This window comes from Malassezia sympodialis, genomic scaffold, assembly GCF_000349305.1.
Source record: "Malassezia sympodialis ATCC 42132 genomic scaffold, msy_sf_4, whole genome shotgun sequence".
NCBI classification, from domain to species: Eukaryota; Fungi; Basidiomycota; class Malasseziomycetes; order Malasseziales; family Malasseziaceae; genus Malassezia; species Malassezia sympodialis.
In genome coordinates this window covers 313,725-326,550 of record NW_017387802.1, presented here as the reverse complement: position 1 = coordinate 326,550, position 12,826 = coordinate 313,725, and the positions used below count along the sequence as shown (strand labels likewise).

General features: G+C 62.7%; 8 protein-coding genes across 8 annotated transcripts; 4 read left to right on the top strand and 4 right to left on the bottom strand.

Annotated features, from left to right (window-relative positions):
* Positions 1-2,810: 2,810 nt before the first annotated feature.
* On the bottom strand, positions 2,811-3,365 carry MSY001_0999 (uncharacterized protein; the record flags this gene model as incomplete). Its single annotated transcript, XM_018886101.1, has 2 exons — positions 2,811-3,230; positions 3,255-3,365. 2 exons carry the CDS (start codon positions 3,363-3,365, stop codon positions 2,811-2,813), a joined length of 531 nt encoding a protein of 176 aa, XP_018739608.1.
* Positions 3,366-3,864: 499 nt separating this feature from the next.
* Positions 3,865-5,229, top strand: MSY001_0998 (uncharacterized protein; the record flags this gene model as incomplete). Its single annotated transcript, XM_018886100.1, has 1 exon — positions 3,865-5,229. The coding sequence occupies one exon, from the start codon at positions 3,865-3,867 to the stop codon at positions 5,227-5,229; it is 1,365 nt and encodes a 454-aa protein (XP_018739607.1).
* A 102-nt stretch (positions 5,230-5,331) lies between these two features.
* MSY001_0997 (uncharacterized protein) lies at positions 5,332-5,612 on the bottom strand (the record flags this gene model as incomplete). The annotated part of the gene is made up of 2 exons (XM_018886099.1): positions 5,332-5,552; positions 5,606-5,612. 2 exons carry the CDS (start codon positions 5,610-5,612, stop codon positions 5,332-5,334), a joined length of 228 nt encoding a protein of 75 aa, XP_018739606.1.
* A 120-nt stretch (positions 5,613-5,732) lies between these two features.
* MSY001_0996 (uncharacterized protein) lies at positions 5,733-5,993 on the top strand (the record flags this gene model as incomplete). Its single annotated transcript, XM_018886098.1, has 2 exons — positions 5,733-5,900; positions 5,925-5,993. The coding sequence occupies 2 exons, from the start codon at positions 5,733-5,735 to the stop codon at positions 5,991-5,993; spliced, it is 237 nt and encodes a 78-aa protein (XP_018739605.1).
* Positions 5,994-6,257: 264 nt separating this feature from the next.
* Positions 6,258-7,318, top strand: MSY001_0995 (uncharacterized protein; the record flags this gene model as incomplete). Its single annotated transcript, XM_018886097.1, has 2 exons — positions 6,258-6,787; positions 6,811-7,318. The coding sequence occupies 2 exons, from the start codon at positions 6,258-6,260 to the stop codon at positions 7,316-7,318; spliced, it is 1,038 nt and encodes a 345-aa protein (XP_018739604.1).
* Positions 7,311-9,647, bottom strand: MSY001_0994 (uncharacterized protein; the record flags this gene model as incomplete). Its single annotated transcript, XM_018886096.1, has 1 exon — positions 7,311-9,647. The coding sequence occupies one exon, from the start codon at positions 9,645-9,647 to the stop codon at positions 7,311-7,313; it is 2,337 nt and encodes a 778-aa protein (XP_018739603.1).
* Positions 9,648-9,751: 104 nt separating this feature from the next.
* Positions 9,752-11,771, top strand: MSY001_0993 (uncharacterized protein; the record flags this gene model as incomplete). The annotated part of the gene is made up of 2 exons (XM_018886095.1): positions 9,752-11,733; positions 11,759-11,771. 2 exons carry the CDS (start codon positions 9,752-9,754, stop codon positions 11,769-11,771), a joined length of 1,995 nt encoding a protein of 664 aa, XP_018739602.1.
* A 23-nt stretch (positions 11,772-11,794) lies between these two features.
* On the bottom strand, positions 11,795-12,717 carry MSY001_0992 (uncharacterized protein; the record flags this gene model as incomplete). Its single annotated transcript, XM_018886092.1, has 2 exons — positions 11,795-12,214; positions 12,238-12,717. The coding sequence occupies 2 exons, from the start codon at positions 12,715-12,717 to the stop codon at positions 11,795-11,797; spliced, it is 900 nt and encodes a 299-aa protein (XP_018739601.1).
* Between the last annotated feature and the right edge of the window lie 109 nt (positions 12,718-12,826).

Here is a 12,826-nt window from a genome sequence, read left to right as displayed (position 1 = left end):
TCCGCTCAAGTAGCTTCTCTAGATCAGGGGTCTGGTCATCGATGGGTTCAGGTTGGTTGTCCTCGTTATTTTTTAGGGGCATCTGCTCACAAAGTTGCAAGAAATGCTCAATTTGCTGGATCTGCTTCTGGGCCTTGCGAGTCAGGCCTTCTTTGGCGAAGCGATTGAGGTGTTGTTGGTACATTTGCATCACTCCTGTGTAATATCCAAGCTCAGTCCAGAGCTCAAACCCTTTTTCTCTGCCAAGGGCACGTCCTTCTAGACGTCCGAAAAACTGACCCTTGGCATGACCTTCTTGGAATCCATCCGTGTATGGCTGCTGGTCCAAGTCGGTTACATCGTTCAGGTCAAAATGCAGAGTCGGTGTGTTTCTGCTCGTGTTAGTCTGTGTTCTCGACGTACAAACGCACAGGACCTATGCGTAGTATATCCTAGACTTACTTGCTTTCAGATTCACCCACTTCCTTGGAAGGCGCTGCGTCTTGCAGGCTCGATATCGGACGCTGCTCAGTTGTGGGGGAAATGTATTCGTCCAAGTGTACTTGACTCGGGCTCGTACAAGAGCGCGAACCCAGGCTCCAGATCTCCGATCCAGACGTGCCAGAGTTGGCATGCGTGAGTCCCGAAAGACTACTCGATCCATCCATCGTCGACGAGCCGGAGTTGTCACGAAGAGGATGCAGCATGGTAGATTCGGGACTTTTGTGCAGGCCTTGTCCAAGTCCTAGATTCATGTTTTGGATGCCCTGTGTCACCTCCAGGGGAGTCAAAGTTAAGTTGGGACGCAACCGCTCGGAGTGGACAGGTCCGGCTTGATTGGGAGAGAGTACGACCGGCGAAGAATTAGCGCGACCCCACTGAGTCGAAGGGTTCTCCGAAATCGCCGGCATCGTACCTGCATGTTGAGACGCAAACGTGGGGATGGTCTTCGAAAAGTTGTCCAGACGACTCACCATCTCAGAGATGGGTGTCATCGTTGCCATTCCATGAGACTCCATGGCGGCTTGTGCATGCTTTTGCTCCATAGCTTCCGCCCAGGCGGCCGCACTTCCCCGCGGATCCATCATGGAATGGACGCCCAGGGGAGCCAAAGGCGTATGATCGTCCGAGGGCATATCCGGAGGATGACTTGCATAGGACCCAGGACGACCGCTCATGGCCGCATAGGTAGCTGCCGCTGAGACCGGATCTACCATCGGATAGTCGCGTGCCGAGAGAGCCGGCTTGGCATGACCAGCTGGGTGACCATGCTTAGTCACAACAAATGGCACCGAGCGCTTTGTGTGCAAGTTCTTCTTGGCCAACTCTGCCTTTAGAATACAGCCACGGTCTGTATCTATGCGGAAGCCATTCAAGACGTCTCTTGCCTGCAGAGCTTCTTCCCGAGTCGAGAACTTCGCGAAGCCAATGATCTGCTTGTTCTTTGCGCTAGGCTGCTCTGGCTCCCGCTGGGGGGGGCTGTGTTGCCCATCCCGGTCTGCTTGAGACCATGTGCCGTGTCGGTCTCCTGGTTTCCGGAAATCGTCCTCCGACTTGGTCGGTTGCGGGTACTTGAGCATGGATGCTTCAAATCCTTTGGCAAACAAAAACATGTTGGAAAATTCTCTGTCGGTCATATCTTCAGGAAAACCGGCCATAAACAGCGTCGAAATTTCCTGCGCAGACCTGTCAGTGTTAACAGCCAGAGGGGCGGCGTGCGATTCGGGCTTGCGGTATGTACCGTGGAACCCAAAAGGAAGAATGGGTAAAGCTGCGCCATGCATTGATGCTTCCTTTGTATCCACAGGGAAGTTCTTGTAGGAGGGATGCCATGACGGAGGCGCTGTGACCGGCTGTGTTCCTTGGGGCGACAGGGCGTACGACCCGTCTTGGAGCAGTGGGCTTGTTTTAGCCATTTGGTTCGGCGGATTCGACCAGAGCCAATCCCAGGTACCTGAGCCTGGGGGCGCGAACTCCTGATTCACTAGTTCTGGGTCTGGATGACCTTCTTTCGTGAATCCTGCATAGGCAGCGAGGCGACTATCCGCATCAGTGATAAATGGGTACGTGGTGGTTCGCGTTGCAGGCACTTTGACCTTCCCTGGTACCCAAGAAGGCGCCTGAACGGTAAGAGATTTGGGGGCGCGGTCAGTCCTGGAGATGTCTTCGCCCTGTCTAGACATGGGTGTTTCACCATGACCCAGGAGAGCACTGTCCGCATTTCGCAAGGACTGGCGCGGGCTGTTTAAAGAGTCCTGTGAGCGCACATTATGAGATGTCTGGAAAATGAGAGCCGGGTGTACAACGGGCCCCTCCGGCTGTTTTTCAACGCCACTCATAGTTCAAGCGATGTCGTGTCGACCTCTGGCCAATTCGATAATCCAGAGCCCTGCGTATGGAGCTTTCCACACTTTCACTAGATTTGGCGGAAAGGACGATATCGTCGGGCGTACTGGCGGCTGTCAAATTTGTGGTCGACAGGGTCTCGTTTAGTAGACCAAATGGTCTATGGGCAAGAGTATGGGTAATGTATTGGCGACTACTCATTCGGCCGTATCATAGGTTATTGCAGAAGCCTTCAACATTACTCACTCCACTTGGGCAACCTTGGCACAAAGGTTTCGACTCGACAATCAATCACGCGTTCGACGGGAATGTCCGTGGAAACCCAGCTGATTATTTCCAAATTTGCCGAATGAATCCGGTCATGCAAGTGGAGGGTCTCTATTTTTAAACCAACTGGCCCTTATACAGCTGGCGTGTGAGTGCGCGTTTTTAGCTTGCTTATCTATCACGTCGGATCCAGGCCCGAAACAACAAACTCAAAGTTATTACATGTCACGTACATTCATTACACCATTTACGCCTTCTCTGCTGGCATGTTGACCTGTGGGGTATGCGTCCGTCTGTCCATTCAAATAAACGTAAAAAACTGCGCAGTAGCCCGTGCATAGACAGGCCACGGTGGACTTGGCTACATTGGCTGAGTTTAGTACGCTTTGCAGGGCCCGCACATTCAAGTGCACCTCGCGAAAGGCGTGTGGATTGGCTTCTGGGCGTGAGGGCGCTGGCGCCTGCACGCTGGGATGCTCCAAGCCTGTCCATGTAGCCTCGCCCACGACATCACTACCCACGATCGCCAGCCGTAGGGCGCCGTTGTGGTTGGCACTCAAACACACATGCGTGGCAAGAGGCTTAATTTGCTCGGCCATGGCCTTGACTTCGGCTAGGGGCGGCGTGACGATATAGACCTGTGTCAGCGTACGCGCACGTACATCCGGCGTAGGACACAAGGGTTCGGTAATCAAGCTCATCTCTGAAACGCGCAAGATGCGGACCAGTACTTCCTGTGTGACATCGAGCTTGGCACCTGTCTGGCTCACCATGACGATTGATAGGCTTAGCAGTGGCTCGCCGTCGCGCTTGCCCAGGCGCAGCATTACCTCGGTAGCCCCGGCGGCAGACCGCAGCGCGCGTGCGAAGCTCTCAGCGACGACTTCCACAGTGATTTCATTTTGGTTGTGCGACTCAATGCGGTAGTCGGAAAACACCGACGCCACATCCAGTGTGGCCCATATCTGCACCCCATCGTGCCCGGCCGGTGCGATGAGCCGGAACTGGGTCGGCGCAAAATGCAGGTAACAGGGAGATGATACGCCCGCCGCCGTGTCTGGGTGAGTAGTAGTCACACGTACGAAGCAGCCCAGCTAGCAGACCCACATTGGTGACCGACGCGCGGAGCCGCATCGCGCCCCAGCCGTCGTGCCTGCAGGATACTGCGTCAGAGCGCACAGCCGATCCCGGCCGAGTGGCACGTTGCCTGAATGCACAAACACGTGCCGACCAGCTAGGGGGGGGGGAAGACGCACAGATTCCTAGCACACCATGTCTGGCTGGGGTAGTTGGCTGTACGTACGGCCTTGCGCTAACCACAGAACTGGCTCCTCGCAACCTGCGGATGCGCAGGGAGCGCCTTCTAGCGAAGGGAAAAAGAGCAACTTTTTCCCTGTTACAGATGCCTTTGATAACGAACACAAGTATGGCGAGCTTGCACCCAGCGATCTTAACTGGACGTGCCCCAGTGGACTGTCGACGGAGACGTCGGTATGGTATGCGATGCTCGACGATGGATCGTTTTTCCTGAACCAGATCATATACTCTCCGGTCGGGTGCGTACCTTGCGCGACTGACTTTAGCTTGTTCCAGCCGCAGGTCCAAATGACATTCCGCTACTTCCACCCCAAGACGGGCGAGAACGTGTGGAAGTCGAAGAATGTGGACCAGTTCCAGGTACTACCGAACGACAAGCGCTCGTGCAAGTCGAGTGCGTTTACGGTGACGTGCAAGGACTTGGAGGACGGCTCGCAGCAGTACGACATTTCCGGCATGCTGGACACGGATCTGCAGCTCATGTACACGTTGACACGCAAGCCCGAGGCCAAGGGATGGAAGCTGGGCCAGGGCGATAAAGGCGGCTTTAGCTACTTTGGCGAGAACCCTGCATCGCCGGTGGGCCATGTAGTGCACCGCTTCTGGCCGATGGCCGAGGTCTCGGGCATGATCGTGTTGAATGGGCGTGCGATCGAGGCAAAGGGCCTGGGCATGTTTGTGCAGGCCATTCAGGGCATGCGCCCGAACCTGGTGGCCTCCAAGTGGAACTTTGCGAATTTCCAGAGCCGGGAGCAGGGCGGCTCGAGCGCCGTGCTGATGGAGTTTACGACGATACCTGACTACGGAAAGGCCTCGGAGGATGGTACACAGCGCGTGCCTCAAACCGTGACGATCGGGTCGATTGTATGCCAGGGCCAGCTCGTGGCCGTGGTCGGCGCGACGCGCGCTGCCGGTGCAGAGCTGCCGTCGACGCATGCAGAGCACCAGACACTCACGCTCGACCCCGACACAGGCTACCACGTGCCCCAGAGCATCCAGTACACCCTCCAGGGCCCTGCCCTAGTCGGTGACGGCGCGCCGGGCCAGGACGTGACGGCTGAGCTGCGCGTGGAGCTCGGCGCGCCGGGCCAGACGCAGGGACTGATCGAGAAGGTGGATGTGCTGGCTGAGATCCCTTACATGGTCAAGAAGCTGGTAAATTACGTGGCCGGCACCAAGCCGTACATCTACCAGACGCTGAACTCCGTGGGGATGAAGCTGACGTGCCCTGAGTCCGTTGCCAAGGCACTGGGCCTGCCGGAGACCAGTGTCACGCTGCAAGGCACCCTCTTTGAAGAGCACACGTTTATTAGCGCGTAGCTACGTAGCCTGTCTCCTACTTGGTAAAGTAGCGTGCGACCTTGCCGAGGATATGCAGCAGCACGACACTCAGGACAAAGGCCACAGAGAGAACGAGCACGATCACCGGGTCGCTATGGTATCAGCATGGCACACGTACACTGTCAGGCCCTTGTTGTCATCCGTGTAGAGACGCAGCATGGTGTTGGAGCTGCCGCCCGCGCCCGCTTCGCGCGTGCTGTGCGGCTTGTTCTTCTCGGCTAGCGCGGCTTTGCGGCTGACGTTAGGGTCATGCACGTACCGCATCACCGACGAGTTGCGGCTCGCGAGTGCAGCAAGCTGCGCTTGCGTCAGAGGTTTATGTGTGCTCTTTTCGGACTGTGTCAGCGCAGAACACCTACCATCGCTACGGCGTAGGTCGACGTGGCCGGAGCTTACTCAGAGGCGACGGAGCTGGCCGCCTGCCATAATTGCCACGTGGCCACAACCTCTCACGCTCGTCCTACTCTGCGGCTTTCCTCGCGATGAAGGTCGACAAGCTCAAGGTCCGCCCCAAGAAGCTGGCCTCCAAGGCCCCCTGTGCCGCTGAATTTGCCGCTGTCCTTGCGTGCTGGGCGAGCTCAAGCGATCTGCGCTCGCAGAGCGAATGCGCCGAGGTAACCAAAAACCTGCGCGAGTGCATGGCTACGTCGGTACGTCCGCTTCTCTCACCGCAGCACACTGGCCAAGCGCGCACGAAGCCCACGATCAACTACCACCTGGCGCGCTTTTCAAAGCACATGTAGACGCCCCACTACCATAGCGGCCTCGTCCCGTATACCAGCGCACATGCCTTTTATGCTCCCCCACCACTACCGCGTGCAGGTGGCTACGACGCCAGCCCAGCTTCGCGATGCGTACAGGCTGCGCATCGACGTGTTTGGCGAGGAGTTCGGCTACGGACGCGAGAACGAAATCGACCAGTTCGTATCGGGCGCTGACCCAGGCTCGATACAATTGCCATTCCGCTCGTGCTCGAACGCATCTCCGATGCAGCTGTGATCGGCGCGATGCGTGTGCTGCCCTACCCTGTTCCCACGCTCCCCGAGACTTACTATGATGCAGAGACAGAACCCCTACCTGGCCTAGGCCGCACACCAGAGGCCATGGCCGCCGCGCTTGCGGCCCACCAGCAGGTAGGTCTCGACCACGTCCTCTCCGGCGTCAAGCTGGGGCGGATCGCACTGCGCGCGGATGTGCGAGGCCTCGGCCTTGGCCGCGCGTTCCTGGCCGAGGCCGAGCGCTGGATCTGCGCTGCCCTTGCGTCCTGCGATGCACGCGCGGCGCGGGTGCAGTTGACGGCGCAGTCGGTGGCCCGCGGCTTTTACGAGCAAGTGGGCTACGAGGCGACCAGCGGGGAATTCTGCCTGCTGAATCAGCCCCACATCTGGTACGCAAAGACACTCTCGCTCGACCGAGTCATGGCAGAGTTCCACACGGAGATTGCCGTGTCGGACGAGCGCCTGCGTGCGGCGTACCAGCTGCGCCAGACCGTTTTCTTCGGCGAACAGGGCTACGACGCCGACCGCGATCTTGACCAGTACGTGCGCTTTCCTGACCCAGTTTGGACGACGTCGCCGCGCACGTCGTGTTGGTGCGCTCCACCGACGATGCTGTCGTAGGCGTCCTGCGCGTCCTGCCATACCCCCTGCCTAAGCATGACGAGCGCTTCTATGGGCGGCAGGTGATCGACGAGGGGCCGCTTCCCGGCCGTGGCCGCGCGGCGTCAACGATCCAGGCGGCGTTCTTGCGCTCCCAGACAGCCGCGCCAGGCGCCCCTCTCGTGTACTCGGGCGCCAAGCTGGGCCGCATTGCCATCGACCCCACGTGCCGTGGACGCGGCTTGGGCCGGCACCTAGTCCAAGGCGCCGAGGCGTGGGTCACGCAGGCGATCCGCACGCTGCCTGTGCCGCCAGGCACGACGCGCGTCGGCGTGCAAGTCCAGCTGAGCTCGCAGGAGCCTGTGCGCGCCTTCTACGAATCGCTAGGGTACGCTGTTCAGGGCGACGTATACTTGGAAGAGGGCCAGCCGCATATCTGGTGCCGCAAAGTACTGCCTGTTCCTATTTGAGCGCTTTCGCTGCCTCTTCTAAGTAGTGTCGCAAGTTCCCCGTGTGGTACGTGGGCGTCGGCGGGAGCATCGCAGCTGCGCCTTCCTCGGATGCAGAAAAGTGCGCGAGCACCGCGTCCATCACGCGCGCTACGAGCGCCGGGTCTGTGGCCGCCTTGTGCGCACGCAGCAGTGCATGCAGCACGACCGTCCAGCTCGCAGGGGCCGGCGGCACTGCACTCTGCGGCGCCGACTCGCGGGCGAGACCCACCTGCACAGCCAGTGCGCCGCGCGCCCGCAGCAGCTCGTCGGCCACGAGCACGCCGCGCCGGAAGAGAGGCACGTCGTCGGCGTCAGCGAGGAGCGCGCGTACGAGCACATGGTACGTGTCCGGCGTCGGCGCCAGTTGCCGCACCGACAGCTGGTGCCATAGCACGAGCGCGAGCCGCTTCGCATGCGGCGGCACATCCTCGACCTCGCCCGGCAGGCGCGGCGGCGGTGCGGCAAAGAGCGGCGGCCACTCAGACACGGTGCCCACGTCCACGGGGCGCGACGGCGGGACGAGGCCTGCGATCATCGTCTCGAACGTGACGGCCGTAGGGGCCAGCTTCACTGTCGTGCACATGGTGTGCATCAGCTGCAGTGCGACGCGCATGCGCGGCTCGACATCGCCCTTCACATGCAAGCACGCTTTGATCATCGCCGTGAACGTCACCGAGTTGGGCGGCACATGCATCGACTGCATGATCTGCTGCACCTGACTCATCGCGGCCTCGGCGTCGGCCGGCGTCGTCGCATGGCGCAGGAGCGCATCGAGCACCGTGGTAAAGGTAACCACGTCCGGCCGCAGACCCAGCGGCAGGATGCGCCGGAGCGTCGCGGCCATGGCCGGCAGATTTTTCTGCCGCGCGTAGGCGCGCAGCATGATGTTGATGGTCGTGATCGTCGGCGGCGGCACGTCGCCCTGCCCCATCGTCTGCACAATGGCCTGCGCCTCGCGCATGTGCCGCGCAACACACAGTCCGTGCACGACGGCATTGTACGTCTCCACGGGAATGCGCACCTCGGGCCGCGCGCGCAGCTGCGCGAACAGATCTGTAGCCTCACGCACGCGGCGCTGGCGGAAGAGTGCCGCCATCATGGTCGTATAGCACACGAGATCCGGCGCCTCACTGGGCGCCTCAACACACACAGAGGCTCCACGCGCGAGTGGCACGTCGTGCGCGCTCGCCTGATGCGTAAGCACATGCCAGGCCGCTAGCACGGACGGCAAGTCACCAGCACGCGAGTAGCCGTCCAGGACCGCATTCCACAGTGCGAGCGGCGGCCACGCCTCGCGCACACGCGCCTGCGTCGCGCCCACGCACGCCCACACCTGCGACGCGAGGTCTTCGCGCCGCGCGGCCAGGAGACCGCTCAGCGAGACGGCCCAGCAGCTGTCGGTCCACGCGCCTAGCTGCCCAGGCGCCGCCACGGGCGTCGGCGCGAGCCACCCTGGACCGCGGTCACCTGCCTGTATGCCCGCGTCCATCGCTGCTTGGATCAGGCGCCACGCCCCGGGGCTATCGCCCCGCGCAAAGAGGCTGCCAAGCAGGCGTGCAATACGATTCGGACCTGCCGGTCCACCACTGCCGTCCAGGAGGCCGCGCGCAAGCTCGGCGTGCGACACATAGGAGAGCGCGCGTGGCACAAGGTCGTCGGCGTGCCTGGTGCTCGGCGGCCACCGAATCTTGCTGTACTGCCGCGCACACTGGGTATAGTCAAAGTACAGCTGGGTATGTGTGCCGACATCAAAGGAGCGCATTGTGTCAACGAGCCCGCGCAGGTCGCGTTCGGCCGCATAGCATAGCACGAGCAGGGCGAGCAGGTCGTGCAGTGCACCGGGGCGCACGCCGCCCGCATCGAGTAGTAGCGCCGCGTCCCTGCCGGCCGGCCGTGCGCGGCGCCGCGCATCCAAGTACGCATCAAAAAGGCGGATGGCAGCAGCTGGCTGCCCACACAGCAGCTCGACGCGCATCCAGCCCTGTACGCCCAGTACGTCCATGCGCTGCGCGGCGTCCAGGCCCCACGCGCGGCACCGTTCTGCCCAGGCCGGAGCGCGGCGCTGCGCAGGTGCGAGTGCGGGCAAGTGGGCGCGCACAAGCGCGAGAATGTCTGCATAGTCGTGGCGGCGCAGGCGTTCGCGGCGCGTATCCGCGCGTAGAGCATCCCAGGCCTCCCAAACCTGCTCGAGATCGCGTGCGGCCAGGCCAGCACGCAACGTGCCCACCTCCGGCAGTGGCGCCGCTGACGCCGAGAGTGCGCGCACGCGCGCCGGTAAGCGGAGCCGCCGCGGCACGGCGCCCCACATCAAGGTGCCCGCGAAGAACGCGGTCGCCGTTTGATCATGCTCGGCCGAGCCGCGCTTGTGCGGTGGGGCCAGCCCCGCCGCGTCACGCCACGCCACGCAGCGTCATGTCGCGGGACGTGCGGCCGCTGCTCGCGGACGACGAGAATGACGAGGATGTATACTCGCTCGAGGAGGCGGCACAGTATGTGCCTGTGCAGCGCCGCTACCTGTATGCGCCGGTCTCGTATGAGCAGGCGATGACACCGCCGCGCCCCATGTGGCACCCCCTCTACTGGTACGGCCTCGCGCGGGAGCACTGGCACGTTTTGGATGTGCTGCGCCCGCCGGAGCGCTTGCGGGTGGCGTGCGCCCGCATCAGCGCAGCAGCCAAGCTTGTATGGCCGCGCAACCGTATGCACCAGACGATCCTGATCGTGTTCGGCCTGTGGGCGCTGCTCAGCTACGCCAACTGGGCCGTGGGCCGCGCTATGCCGCGCGATCCGGACGACCCTGCGCTGTACTGGGACTTTGAAAGCAAGCTGCTGCATGATGTCGAAAAGGTGCAGCTCGCGGCGCGGCCGGACGACGGCGTGGTCGTGCAAAATGCCACATGGAGTGCGCTGTACTGCTCGTCGACAGGCAAGCCGCTGCGCTTTATCGACTCGGTGCAATGCAAGGCACATACGAACTTCTCGCTTGTGGCGTTCCCTGGCCCCTCGTCGATGACATCGACGGACCACACGTACCTGTTTGTGAACCCTGTGCTGTCGGAGGCGCAGGAATGGTACCCCCGCGAGGCGAACTTGACACAGCAGCAGCTCGAGCGGAGACCGCGTAAAGCGCCAGCGAATGTATATGTGGTGACGCGCCCGAAGCCGAGCGCCAACGACCCGAACCACGATCGTATTCTCGTGGACATTACGGCAACGTACGACCGCCAGGCGGCCGCCCTCGTCCAGCATGCGAAGGTCGCCAAGCTCTCGCATGGCATTGTGTCTGAGGGCGTGTTGCTCCTTACGCATGAGCTGCCTGACTATGGCCTGTTCCTCGAGGAGGAGCACGAGTCCCTGAGCTTTGACATTGTCGTGTCGATTCCGGAGGGCCAGCCGGTCGCCGGTCTTGTCATGGACGTGCGCGAGGGCCACGTCCACCTGTTCACCGACCATGCGTTCCACCGCGCGCGCCATCTGCTGCTGGAAGCGCACAGTCAAACAGACAGCCGCGGCTGGATGTTCCTCGGCAGCCCGCAGCGCGTCCGCGTTCCGCCGCCGTCGGCCGCGGAGCTCGCAGAGATGTCACGCCTTGCACGTGTGGACCACTTCCTTGGGCGCCTGACGATCTACGCGCAGTTTGGCGCCGTCGCTCTGGGCGGGCGCTTGCACGTCAACTCTGAGATCATTGTCAAGACGCTGCGCAGCCTCATCGAGACCACGGCGCACCTTGTCGCACAGTACGTGTATTTGTGGAGCTACGAGGGCTCCATCGTCCTGCGCAACTCGACCCACGTGGCCACGCAAAAGGTGGTGCACCTTTCGTCGCATAAGGGCTCGATAGGCGCCGAGCCGCACGTCGACGTGGCCAGCTCGCGTACGGATGTCTTGACGACACAAGGTCAGATCGTCGCGAATGGCGTGTGGCATGCCAATTTCTCGCTCAATATGGCGACCCACGACGGGCCTATCAATGCGGTCGTGGCCGTGCACAAGCCGGCGCTCGAGGAAGTGCCGTACGAGGACTTTTTGCGCTTGGCGCATGGGCGCCGCGTCGAGACGCAGTTCCAGTCGCGCCGCGGCGCCATACAGGTGCAGTACGTGGCGCACGACGCAGGTGTGCCGCTCGCGTCGACCGCGCACTCGATCGACGGCAGCGTGCAGGTGGCCCACCCCGCCGACTTCGAGGGGCGCGTGCTTGTGCAGGGCCATCCGGCCGCGTGGCAGCCGGGCACGCCACGTCCTGGACGCCACATCGTCGACGAGCAGCGCACTACGCTGGTACGCAGCGCGCAGGTGTTCCTCGACGAGCAGGCGCGCGGTCCTCCGCCGCCCCTCCCCCCATCGATGCCGCCCCACATCGAGCCGGGCAAAACACCCCTCGATTATGGCGCCGAGTCGCGCGCCGAGTCGGAGCGGCAGGCCGCCTCCGTAACGCTTGCATGAGGTAGATACCATCTATGTGGCATGAGCCCAGTACCGCGAAATGCCACGCTGCGCTGGCGCCTGCGCCCTGCGAGCCTCACACAGCGCCTCAGCATCGCGCCTCCGCGATGCGACGGGGCGTGCGGCGACGGGTGCGGCGCGCGGCACCAGCTCCTCGACCAGCGCCTCGACCAGCGTGCCGAGCGCCACCAGCGCACTGGCGTCCATACGCCAGGCCATCGTGCGTGCCCAGCCCAGAGAGTGGTGCGCCCAGTACGTCCACAGCGGCGACCCTGGCTCCATCTCCGGCATGGGCTGCGCCGACTCGTCTCGCGCGCGTTCACACTCGTCCGGCGTGGCGTCGGTCGTCGCGGCGGAGGCAGCGACAGGACGGAGGAGGCCGTGCGTATCGTAAAAGCGCGCCACGTAGTAGTGCAGCGCTTGCAGCAGCGTCTGTGTAAGCAGAGCACACGTACCGAGCGCGGCACACGCGCATCACACGGCGCCGCATAGAGCCAGCCAAAGCGGCCCTCACGCAGCTGCCGTTCATCGGCCTCGTCCCACTCGGCAAGGCGCGGGAGCACCTCGTTGACCATATTCACGAGCTGGCGCCGGTGCTCGCCGGGCGGCGTCGCACCGTCCGAGTCCGACTCGTCTTCGCTCGCGGCCGGCTCGGGCGCCTTGGCCTTCCGAGAGAGCGAGAGCATGCGCAGGTACGCGGCCTGGTACCGCTCCCACTCGCCGCGCATCACCGGGAGGCGCGCGCGCTGCGGACCATCAGGGCGCACACCAGGCAGCAAGCCCGCGCTGCGGCGCGCGCGCCAGTAAGGCGAGGCACGCTCGACCGAGCCGCCTACGACTCGGCGCTGGCGCCGCAGCTGGGCCGTCGCATACGACACGCCGTCGTGCACGGCGCTCGGCGAAAGAGGCGCCTGGGTATCACTGCGCAGCACCATGCTCATCGGCGCCAAGTCGAGCGTGTCGCGCCGCGTACGGCGTGGCTCGGGCGCCTCGTCCACGGGCAGCCCGACCTCGGCGGCGCGCCCAAGCGCCAAGGGCAAGTGT